The sequence below is a fragment of the Macaca fascicularis genome, chromosome 5, assembly GCF_037993035.2.
Source record: "Macaca fascicularis isolate 582-1 chromosome 5, T2T-MFA8v1.1".
In the NCBI taxonomy this organism is placed as follows: Eukaryota; Metazoa; Chordata; class Mammalia; order Primates; family Cercopithecidae; genus Macaca; species Macaca fascicularis.
This window is the reverse complement of record NC_088379.1, coordinates 4,804,491-4,817,066: the sequence shown is the minus strand read 5'-3', so window position 1 is coordinate 4,817,066 and position 12,576 is coordinate 4,804,491. Positions and strand designations below refer to the sequence as shown.

Genomic DNA, 12,576 nt, shown 5'->3' with positions numbered 1-12,576 from the left:
GTATTCAGCTGTTGTTGGGTGACGTGTGTGACAGATGTCCATTTGGCGTACCTGGTTTCCTGTGTTAATCTCCAGAATGTTTCTGACACTAGAAAATCAGAAGCTTTCCACCATTCCCAGCGCCCTGGCTTTGGGAGAGGCCAGTGAGCCTGTGGGTTTGGAGCCTGGTTGCATGAGAGAAGCATGTGTGGGAACACCAGGGACAAGCCTTGAACCCCATTCTCCCAACATGATGCCGGGTGTGGCAGACATGACGCTTGGCTTTGCTCTCTCAGGGTTCCATCTGCAACAGGGGCTACTTGTGCCCCTGGCCTCACAGCTCAGGCTGAAGGCGGCCCTGGTCCTGGCCAGAGGGGCTTTGTGAAGCAGAAATAGATGACCTGGTGCAGGGGCTGAGCCTGGCCAGGACCTCGGCCCTGGGGGTTGTGAAGAAGGCTGGGCTCTACCATGAGCATCTGCACCAAGCTGTGCCCATGTCACGGTGTGCTCGGCAGCTGCCCTTGCACGGGTGCATGGTCTGCGCTCAGGATCCCTGCCTATGGGGCCCAGGCTCACAGAGGTATGAAAGAGGCAAGCACGGCGCAAGGGCCTCCGAGCCAAGCCAGCCTCGCTTCGATGCTGGGAGGCTGACATCTTCCTTTTTGTCTTCTGCCCAGGCCAGCTGCGGGCCGTCCAGCGGCTGTGCTACTTCTACAGCGCCGTCATGCCCAGCGAGGCCCAGTGTGTCATCTACCACGAGCTCCAGCTCTCCCTGGCCCGCAAGGTGGCCGACAAGGTGCTGGAGGGGCAGCTCCTGGAGACCATCAGTCAGCTCTACCTGTCCCTGGGCACCGAGCGGTGAGGGCTGGCTTTGCAGTGTTGGGGGCGGGGAGGGGGGCAAAGGGGGTGGGGGGGCAGGGCAGGGAGGGGGCAGAGGGAAGCTGGCCCAGGGCCCCAGCAGCCCCTCTCCCTGGGATCATTTGGTTCCTTGGCATCAGATGCTTTGAGCTGGTGGGCCTGGGGTCGTCCCAGGGCTGCTGATGGCCCATGAGTCCCAGCCTGAGCCTCCCTTGTTGGGTGACACGTCTTCCCATCCCTGCCTGCACACCTCCCAAAAGGTCATCTCAACCCCAGCAGAGGCAGTATGTGCATTCTGGGCTGTTCTTCCTACTATGGTGGCTTTTGTCATCTGACCTCTGCCTGCCCAAGTCTTCACTCCTGGCCTTCGTCTGTCCCCTTAAATGTGACCACAGCAGCCACCTGTGGCTTCTCTCCCACAGAAGACAGCCAGTTGTGTCACCTGCTTCCCTGGGGCAGGGTTTCAAGGTCTCACATCCCATATGTGGCCCACTCGGCTTCCCCGGAGCATGCTGACCTGGTGGGGTAACCATGGTCCTGGCCACCACACCCATAGAGCCCGGTAACATTGCTGCAGTCACACCCCCTCGACTGTTGGACTTACTGAGAGAGCAGGGAAGGAGCCAGATTCCATGGGGACCCGGGAGACTCGCTCCAGTCTTGGCCTCAGGTTCACAGAAGGAAAATGGCTTAGTGTGCTAGAACCATGCTTCTCAAAGTGTGGTCCCTGGACCAGCAGAGCAGCATCCATGTCACCTAGGAGCTTGTGCCGAGTGGGAGTTCTAGGGCCTGCCCCAGGCCTGTGGAGCCGGAAGCTCTGGGGGCAGGGCCAGCAAGCTATACAGACAGGCCTCCGGGTGACTGTGATGCCTGCACACCTTGAGAACCATCGGCCCAGATAGCCTCTGAACACTAACGGCTCCTGGTGCGTCTGGAGAAGACACAGGCCATGTCTGGGAGGCAGGGGAGATGGACTAGCACACTCCTCCTGCCACAGGGCAGCATGATGCTCGATTCCCTCAGAAGGATGTCCTTCATCTTTTCCACGCCGTGTGTGTTCACCCTGGCCCTCCCAGCAGCCTGGGAAGGGCAGAACACTGCACACACAAGAGGGCCGTTCCCAGTCCCCACATTCCAGATTCATCTGTCACCAGACCCAGGAGGAGGCAGACTGGTTCCAGGAGGATGAGAGCCCTTGTTCTCACACCTGTGTCTGATTCCAGGGCCTACAAATCCGCTCTGGACTACACCAAACGAAGTCTGGGGATTTTCATTGACCTCCAGAAGAAAGAGAAGGAGGCGCATGCCTGGCTGCAAGCAGGGAAGATCTATTACATCCTGCGGCAGAGCGAGCTGGTGGACCTGTACATCCAGGTGAGTGGCAAGGGATACAGGAGGGCCCCTGTGCTGTTCACTCTCTGTCCATCCACCCATCCGTTCATCCTTCCATCATCTATTTACCTGTTCATCCTTCCATCCATCCATCCATCATCCATCCATCTGTCCATGCATCCATCTGCCCATTCATCCATCTATTCACTCGTCTATCCATCCATTCAACTGTCTATCCACCCATCCATTCATCCTTCCATCACCTATCTGTTTACCTGTTCATCCTTCCATCCATCCATCCATCATCCATCCATCCATCCATCTATTCATTCTCCCATCATCTACCCATTCACCTGTGGGTCCTTCCATCCATCTCCATCACCCATCCGTCCATCTATCCATCCATCCATCCTTCCATCGTCCATCCACTCACCTGTTCGTCTTTCCATCCATCCATCCATCATCCTTCCATACATCATTCATCCCTCCATCCATCCATCCATCTATCATCCATCCATCTTTTTATCATCCATCCAGTCACCTGTCCATCCATCCATTCACCTGTTCGTCCATCCATTCACCTGTTCGTCCATCCATCCATCTTTCCATCTATCTTTCCATCACCCATCCAACTGTTCATCCTTCTATCCATCCATCCATCATCCATCCATCCATCCATCCATCCATCCGTCCGTCCATCCATCATTCATCTATTCATCTGTTCATCCATCCATTCACCTGTTCGTCCATCCATCAATCCATCCTTCCATTCATCTTTCCATTATCCATCCATTCAACTGTTCATCCTTTATCCATCCAGCCATCTTCCATCAATCCGTCATCCATCTATTCACCTGTCCATTCATCCATCCATTCGTCCATCATCCATCCATTCATCCATCATCCATCCTTTTATCATCCATCCATTCACCCGTCCATCCATCCATTCACCTGTTCATCCATCCCTCCATCCATTCTTCCATCCATCCTTCCATCATCCATCCATTCACCTGTTCATTCTTCCATCCTTCCATCATCCATCCATTCATCATCCATCCATCCTTCCATCATCCATCCACTCGCTTGCTCATCCTTCCATCCATCCATCATCTATCCATCCTTCTATCATCCATCCATTCACCTGTTCCTCCTTCCATTCATCCATCCATCCATCCATCCATTCATCCATCCATCATTCATCCATTCTTATTCATCCATTCACCCACCATCCATCCATCTGTTCGTCTGTCCATCCATCCATCCATCCTTCCATCATCCATCCATTCACCTGTTCATTCTTCCATCCTTCCATCATTCATCCATTCATCATCCATCCATCCTTCTATCATCCATCCACTCGCTTGCTCATCCTTCCATCCATCCATCATCTATCCATCCTTCTATCATCCATCCATTCACCTGTTCCTCCTTCTATTCATTCATCCATCCATCCATTCATCCATCCATCATTCATCCATTCACCCACCATCCATCCATCTGTTCGTCTGTCCATCCATCCATCCATCCTTCCATCATCCATCCATTTACCTGTTCATCCTTCCATCCATTTATCCATCCATCCATATATCCATCTATCCATCATCCATCCATATATCCATCCATCCATCCTTCCATCATCCATCCATTCACCTCCTGTTCATCCTTCCATCCATCCATCATTCATCCATCTATCTACTCATTCATCAATCCATCCATCCTTCCATCATCCATCCATTCACCTGTTCATCCTTCCATCCATCCATCATTCATCCATCCATGCATTTATCCATTCATCCATATATCCATCCATCCATCATCCATCCATCCTTCCATCATCCATCCACTCACCTTCCATCCTTCCATCTATCCATCATTCATCCATCCATCCATTTATCCATACATCCATCCTTCCATCATCCATCCATCCATCCATCATCCATCCATTCATCTGTTCATCCTTCCATCCATCCATCCATCTGTCCATTCATCCATCCATCATTCATCCATCCTTTTATCATCCATCCATTCACCTGTCTATCCATCCATTCACCTGTTTGTTCATCCATCTGTCCATTCATTCTTCCATCAACCATCCATTCACCTGTTCATCCTTCCATCCATCCATCATCCATCCATCCATTTACCATTCATCCATCCATCCATCATCTGTCCGTCCTTCCATCTTCCATCCATCCATCATTCATCCATCCATCCATTTATCCATTCATCCATATATCCATCCATCCATCATCCATCCATCCTTCCATCATCCATTCACTCACCTCCTGTTCATCCTTCCATCCACCCATCATTCATCCATCTATTCATTTATCCATTCATCCATCCATCCTTCCATCATCCATCCATTCATCTGTTCATCCTTGCATCCATCCATCATCCATCCATCTGTCCATTCATCCTTCCATCACTCATCCATCCTTTTATCATCCATCCATTCACCCGTCTGTCAATCCATTCACCTGTTCATCCATCTATCCGTCCATTCATCCTTCCATGATCCATCCATTCACCTGTTCATCCTTCCATCCATCCATCCATTTATCCATTCATCCATCCATCCTTCCATGATCCATCCATTCACCTGTTCATCCTTCCATCCATCCATCATCCATTCATCCATCCATCCATCATCCATCCATCCTTCCATCCTCCATCCTTCCATCATCCATCCTTTCACCCATCCATCCATTCACCTGTTCGTCCATCCATCCTTCATCCATCCACCCACCAATCTACCTATTAATCCATCCCTCCATTCATCTATCTGTCCATTTGTTTATCCATACATTTGTCTATCCACCCATCTATCCATCCATATGTACATACATCATCTACCCTCCACCCATCCATACATTATCTACCCACCCATACATACATACATACACACATCATTCCAACCACCCATCCATCCATTCATCCATCCATCCATTCATCTGTCCAACCATCCATCTGTCCGTCCGTCCGTCCATACATCCATCCATCCATCCATCCATCCATCCAAGCATCCAAGCATCCATCTATCCACACACCCATCCATCCATCCGTGTGTCTATACTTCTGCTCATCCATTCATCCATCCATCCACTCATTCCTGAGCCACTGCTGAGCACCTGTTGTATGCCTTTTCCCTCCCTCCAACTGGTTCCCTCATATCCTCCCCCAGTGGCCAGCATCTTCTCCCTGAGGGCAGAGGCGTGGCCCCTCACAGTGCCAAGCACCTGCTGGTATACAGCACATGCTCAAATAATGTGGCCACTCAGTTAACACACAGAAGAACTTGCTCAAAGTGATACTTGCTCAAAGTGACACTTCTGCTTACAAAATGCATCTATCATAGCGGCTGTTTCCAGAGGCTTTCCCAAACACAGTGTGATCTGGAACAAATTGTGAAGCCCACGAGCCTGGTGAAGCTTTCATTATTGAGCACCTGCTGTAGACCTCCTTGAGCTGAGGAGAGGGATCAAGAGCTCATGGCCAAGAGGGGACCAGGCCCACCCACAAACACTATTGATGTGCAGCCCTGAGCTGTGGCAGGGATGTGGCAACGCAGAAAGGAGCCAGGGGATGGGCTCCCAGCAATCTGGGGGCCACAGAGACTGGTTTGAGTGCAGGGGGAGTGGGCTAGGGCTAGCCCTGGTGGTAGGATTCACAGGTGTCGGGCTTGTGGGCTGCAGCTGCTCAGTCACCTCCTGGCACTCAGGAGCATCAATTCATTGTCCTCATGCCAGTGGTGGGGGCATCCCTAATTCACAGGGTCTGAAACATGCTCAGGTGTACCTGCAGTGTGTGAGAGGAAGGAGGCTGGAGAAGGTGGGCGTGGCCACCTCGCCAGGTGTGGGTCTTGAGGGAACTTCTGCCTCCTTTCAGGTGGCACAGAATGTGGCCCTGTACACAGGCGACCCCAACCTGGGGCTGGAGCTGTTTGAGGCAGCTGGAGACATCTTCTTCAACGGGGCCTGGGAGCGGGAGAAAGCCGTGTCCTTCTACCGGGTGAGCTGGCCTGTGGGCTGATGCGGGTGGGCCTCAGGGGGGCACCTGGAGGGCTGAGGCACAGGTGTGGCAGGGTAGAGGCCTCCCACCTGGAGGCAGGGCCACCCATGCCCATGCTTAGTTTCCTAGTGGTCTCACCGGGAATGATACTGACCGTGCCCCTGCCCGGGACAAACGCTTGGGGCCTGGACATGGCAATGGCTCTACCCTTGCCTAGTGGTCTCACCGGGAATGATATTGACCGTGCCTCCTGCCCGGGACAAACGCTCGGGGCCTGGACATGACAGTGGCTCTACCCTTGTACCTGATGATCTCAAGCAACCATGAGTGGGAAGTCCTGTCCTTATCTTCCAGATGAGGAAACTGAGGCTCAGAGAGGCACAGGGACATGTGAAAGGACACACAGCATGTCAGTGTGAGGCCCAGGGCCAGGGCCCAGGTCTGCCTGCACCCCAAAACGGGGACGGCTTCTCCCTTTGAGCTCACGGTGTGGCTCAGCCCTGGGCACGGATAAATGTGTTTTTAGAGCAGAGAGGAGTGCTGGCTCCCCGCAGTCAGACCCCTGGTGCCCAGGTGGGAGAGGCTGGTCTGAGGCTGCTGGGTGTAGCTGGATGGGCCTCAGGTGACTCTTCAGCCCCCAACCTGGGTGTCTGAACCGTGCGTTATCCCAGAGCACAGAGCTGTGTCGAGGTCCAGGGGTAGCTGGGGCGTGGGAAGCTCCAAGCACATGTTCGAGCTCTGAGGAGGGTACTGGGCAAGGTGGGTGCTGCGGGAAGCCTGACCCCACCTGCCTGTGTGGTAGGACCGGGCCCTGCCCCTGGCAGTGACTACGGGCAACCGCAAGGCGGAGCTGCGGCTGTGCAACAAGCTGGTGGCACTGCTGGCCACGCTGGAGGAGCCCCAGGAGGGCTTGGAGTTTGCCCACATGGCCCTAGCACTCAGCATCACTCTGGGTAAGTCCCCTGAGCCCCCGCCCTGCCAGGACCCACACTTTGCCAGAGCCCAGCCTCCAGGTCTGCAGGGCAGTAGCTGAAACAGCTGCGGGATTTTCCTGGTCTCCTGTCCAGGCAGGCAGATCTGCCCAGCTGGCTTCCCCGTCCGGCTGTGGGGCACAGCCCGAGGTCTCTCACACAGTGGAGAGCTCCCTGCCTGGCTGAGCTCTGCTTCCTCTGCCTCTTCCCGCTGCTGACCACAAGGGCCGCCAGTGAGCCCTCTGTCTTTGAGACATGCCAGGCATCTCGTTGGTCCCTGTATGTACCAGACTGAGTGGCACATTCCCTTTCTCTTGTGCCCTTCCCACCCTCATCAACCACGCAGCTCTCTGGCTGATGAAATCCCAGTTCACCTTCCAGCAGCCTGCCCCTTAAGGCCGGGCATCCCCTGGTGCTGTGCCAGGGTCGTCTGTCCTCCTCCAGAGACAGGGAGCCCTGGGCAGACTGCATGCCCCAGCGCCTTGTGGCCCGGGGTCCAGTACGCAGTAGGTGTGCAGCTGTGTGGGAATGCATCAAATGCAGGCTCCACAGCACTTGCCCTGGAAAGGGGAGGACATCGGAGACAGCCTGGGTGGGTTTGCGCATCTGTGGGGGGACCTGGAGCTCAGGCACGCAGTGACTCCCCAAGGTAGGGGGCTCTGATCATGACACACCCAGGAGGAGTCGGATGTCATGTCTGTGGGTTGCCTGGAGCCCTGGTGCCCGGGAGCACCTGGACTGCATGGCTTTTAGGCTCCCCTGGTTAAAACCAGTGAGCAAAGGCAGGTGGGTATGTGTAGGCACAGAGCTGGGCCATCCAAGTCCGACTTTGCCAAAGCCTCACAGTAGACGGGGGCAGGCCTTATTAGTTCTGCTTTGCAGATGGGAAAGTGAGTCTGGGAACCTGGAAGGGACTGGCCAGAGCTGCCCAGGTGACCACAGGTGCCCGGAGGCAAGCCAGCTGTTGCCCGGGGTCTGCCTACCTGCTCCTGAGGGGCCTGTGCCCTGCCTGCCCCAGGGAGCCACGTCTTCACACCTGCCCCTTTGGCCTGCACCCCAGGGGACCGACTGAACGAGCGCGTGGCCTACCACCGGCTGGCCACCCTGCACCACCGACTGGGCCACGGCGAGCTGGCGGAGCACTTCTACCTCAAGGCCCTGTCGCTCTGCAACTCGCCGCTGGAGTTCGACGAGGAGACCCTCTACTACGTGAAGGTGTACCTGGTGCTGGGTGACATCATCTTCTACAACCTGAAGGTGGGTGGGGAGGGGCAGGGCTTGGGGTGTTCCCGGCCCCTTGGAGTGGGATCTCCACCCAGACCCCAGAGGCCTGGGTTCCAGCCTTCCTTAGGAATGGCCCAGTGGCCTCCCTGAAGCTCTGCACCCAGCTGGAGGAGCCAGCAAGGTTTGCAGATACAACCCAGCTCCCAAGCTGGCCATGCCCCACCCTCAAGAACTCAGTCTCAGCCAGGGAGGCTGACACATGAGCGGGCAATGGTGGCCTCTGGGTAAAGAAGGGGGATTGTAGTCAGGGGGGCCCTCCTGGAGGAGGTGACACCAAAGCTGAGTCTTGACAGTCAAGTGTCAAGTTGCATTTAACAAAGAAAACAGGGTGGGGAGAAGGACATTTCTGAGAACGGCATCATCCTCACATTGAATCCACGTTGCAAGATCCAACCCAAATCCCGGCGCCTCCTCTAGGAAGCCTGCCCAGGGTGCCAGCCTGCACTGAGCAACTCCTTCCTGGAGTCCCGAGACACCTTGAATCTTCACATCACCCAGGAAGGGTGGGGTGGGGCCGGTGTCTTACCATCTGCTTCACAGACGGAAACCCCAGCTCAGGGCAGGTGCAGTGGGGCCGGGTCCCAGCCAGCCAGGCTGAGGCCTTGCTGGGTCGGGTCTGTCTCGAGGGGAGATGCTGGGACCTGTGCTCCCTCTGTCCCCAGCCCTACAGGGCTGGAGAGCTGGGACTGGCCTACTCGGACCTGGGGTGTCTCCACCCCTCTGCCCAGCAGGCACCCGCCCCTCCTCAGCATCGCACCAGCACCATGTCAGTGCTCCTTATAGGCTGAGGGGCCAGGACGCTCCAGTCCAGGGACCGAGATCTTGGGGGCCTTAGAACAACATGAGGAGCTGGGGCAGCCCTAAGACCCCGCCCCGTATCCCCCACCGCAGGCCTGGTGCTGCCCGGGAGGCCCCCGCCCAGTGTTGGCGACACCTGGTGGTCAGAAGCAGTCCCTGTGGCCACCCAAGTCCCAGCGAGACAGGGAGGTGCCAGGTGTCAGGCCCAGAGGGACGCTGCTCACCGCTCAGGGGCTCGCCTGTGACCCAGGGGACGGGCCTCCCAGAAGAGGCCTTTATCTCTCTTGGTCAAGCCTGCCGCCCACTCCGCCTGCCCAGGAGCAAGGAAAGGGCCAGGTAGTACCTGCGAGGCCAAAGTCCATGGTTGGGGTCGAGGGGCAGAGGCCTCCTTCACCGCCTTCCCCTGCACAGCCCTCTGGGCCTCATCGTGACTATGCTGTCAGCGCAGGCCAGCTTCCCACAGGGAGGCCCCCTCGGAATTCCCCAAGGGCGGCTGTCTTTCGAAGGCCACGCCCTCCTCCTTGTATAGGAGGCTCTGGACCCAGGGCCCAGAGGAGTCGGAGAGAAAGCTGGGCTGGATGGGGCCTGGAAGGCTGGCGGAGAGGCAGGGGCAAATGGGCATCTTTGCTGATTGCCTCTAAAATGGGGTCCCCTTTAGTCTACATGTGAGAGTGAGCCCTGGAATAGGGTGGATTAGGTGTCTCCTGGCTCAGCCTGCCACTCACTAGCTGCTGCACACACTACAGGCACATGGAAATGCACACGCAAATGTGCACAGGCACACGCACACACACACTCAGGCACACACACACAGGCACACGCACACAGGTGTGCACACACAGGCACACACAGACGCACACGCGCACAGGCACACGCACACTCAGGCACACAAACACAGAGGCACAGGCACACCCACACAGGCACAGTCACATGCACACACAGCCACACACACAGGCACAGGCACACAGGCATAGGCACACAAACACCCAGAGGCACACACACAGGCGCGCACACAGACCCACACGCACACAGGCACACACACAAGCACACACACGCACAAGCACACAAACACACACAGGCACACACACAGGGACACGCACACACAGGCACACACACACAGGCACAGGCAGAGACACACAGGCACACGTACAGACCCACGTGCACACAGGCACACACACAGGGACACGCACACACAGGCACACACACAGACGGGCACACACACAGGGGGGCACACACACAGGGACACACACACACAGGCACCACACAGACACACACACACGCACACGCGGAGACATATGCTTTGGCTGGCTCCTTCCTGTTTCGTTGGGATGCCCCCACCCCTTCAGGAAGCCCTTGCCTCCCACCCCCGGCTGAGTCTGGGGCCTCCTGGGCCCCCCATAGGCTCCTGGGCTTCCCTCTGCCACAGCCCGGGCCACCCTGTGTGGTCAGTGTTCACTCCCAGGTCCCTCAGACTGGGAGCAAGGACGTGAGGCTCAGCCATGCACCCAGCGCAGAGTCCAGTGTTCGGCTGGGCCGGGGGCATTGGATGAGCAGTGGCGGTGACTCGGGGCTTTCTCACGCCCCTGCTCCGTGTGTGGGGCGGGGCAGTGAGGAAATGGACTGCTGCATCTTGGACTTTGTCCTTGGCCCTGGGAGCCATCTTGAGATAGTAAAGGGGGACAGGCCAGGCATGGGTCTTAGAGAGGTCCCTTGGGTGACCCCCATGTGGAGGAGGCGCCTGGGGAGAAGCCGGGTGGGGGATGGGAGGGCCAAGGAGGAGGTCTGGGAGGCGGCATCCCAACCCAGGGATGGTGAGTTTGAGCCAAAGACGCATTGAAAATGGAGTGGATGTCTGGGGAGTCACACTCCGTCAATATTTCAGGGAACATTGCCAGAGAGGACACCTGGGAGATGGTTTTGTACCTGGCCTGGCCCGTGGAGGGCCTGGAAATGGTCAGCATGGACAGGGGCCAGAGGACAGCCTGGGTCACTCAACGCTGTGCCCCTGCTGTGGCTTGGAGCCACGGGTCCTGCATGGAACTCTCAGAGCAGGCAGGATCTGCCCTGACCTCAGCCCATGGGGAAAGCAGCCACTGCCTGCAGAGAGGGTGGCACTGGGGCAGGAGGCTTGGGGTGAGTGGGGTGTAGGGACAGGAAGGCTTCCAGGGGTGTCAGGGTCGTCCCCACCTCCTGCAGCTGAGACCACAGCAGTGTCACAGGCTTCGGGGCTCATGGGGTGAGCCAGCATTGGCTGGACATGTGGAACGACCCGGAGACAGGAACGGCCTCTGGGAAGACAGGCTCCGAGTCCCCCTTTTGCTGAGCATGGCCTGTCCCCTTCAGGACCCGTTCGATGCAGCCGGGTACTACCAGCTGGCACTGGCAGCCGCCGTGGACCTGGGCAACAAGAAGGCACAGCTGAAGATCTACACGCGGCTGGCCACCATCTACCACAACTTCCTCCTGGACCGCGAGAAGTCGCTCTTCTTCTACCAGAAGGCCAGGACCTTCGCCACAGAGCTCAACATCCGCAGGGTCAACCTGCCTCCTCTGCCACTCTGTGGGTGGGCCCCCTGGTTGGCCCCCAGCCACCCTCGCTGAGGACAGCATCTGAGGGAGTGGGTTTTGTGCAAGGAGGATGGTCTCCTGCCTCTCCTGGTGTCTCCCGTGGCTCATTTTCTGGGAAATGGAGGCATGAAAGCAGGGTTCAAATAGCAATAAATGTTTTTTTGTTTTTTTGTGTTTTTTTTGCAATAACATACTGAAGTCCCCAGGGCCTCCTTCCCTGGTGTGCTTCCGGGGTGTGTCTAGGGGCCAGCTCTTTCCCTGGTGGCAACCCTCTGATCTTGGGGATGAGAAGGACCCTGAGTCCAACAGAACTGGGCCAGGTCACCATGAGCCTCGGTTTCCTTGGCGGCCAGAGGGGAGATGGTGGTAGAACTCCCTGCTCTCCCTGCTGAGAGGTTTTGCTGTAGGGCTCGTGCTGCTCTTGCCTTTAATCTTCAGGCCACTGTGCCCGGATGTGGGGGCTGCTAGTGCCCCTGTTCGCCATTGAAGAAATAGAGGCACAGAGAGGTTAGGTGTCTGGCCCGCCGTCACACAGCAGGTAGGGGCGGAGACGCAGAGCCCAGTACACTGACCACCACACCACCCTGCCAGCCTGCTGCCAGGAAGGTGTCCCCCATTGGGACCCAAGGTCAGCTCCTGGACCTCTCTTGTAGTGTCAGGAGAGCCACAGGCCAGTGAGGGTGGCCCCGAGGATCCCTCACTCAGTGTCCTCTGCTCTCAGACTTGGCTGGGCCGAGCCTGGCCAGTCCCACCTCTGGCCACGGGTCAGCCCTCT

General features: G+C 56.8%; 1 protein-coding gene across 14 annotated transcripts in view; it reads left to right on the top strand.

Moving 5' to 3' along the window:
• Positions 1–11,968, top strand: part of SH3TC1 (SH3 domain and tetratricopeptide repeats 1) — a 63,583-nt gene extending 51,615 nt beyond the window's left edge. For 13 of the 14 annotated variants that reach the window (XR_012434601.1, XM_065544718.2, XM_065544716.2 and 10 more), the window contains 6 exons: positions 657–837; positions 2,061–2,211; positions 6,058–6,180; positions 6,983–7,133; positions 8,212–8,408; positions 11,577–11,968. Coding sequence is in view for 12 of the 14 variants with exons in the window: in XM_065544718.2 (XP_065400790.1) it covers positions 657–837; positions 2,061–2,211; positions 6,058–6,180; positions 6,983–7,133; positions 8,212–8,408; positions 11,577–11,834 (1,061 nt within the window). In the remaining 2 variants the exon portion in view is untranslated. Of the gene's footprint in view, positions 1–656; positions 838–2,060; positions 2,212–6,057; positions 6,181–6,982; positions 7,134–8,211; positions 8,409–11,576 lie in introns of those variants that run through there. The other variant, XR_012434602.1, reaches the window with a different exon arrangement.
• Positions 11,969–12,576: the final 608 nt, after the last annotated feature.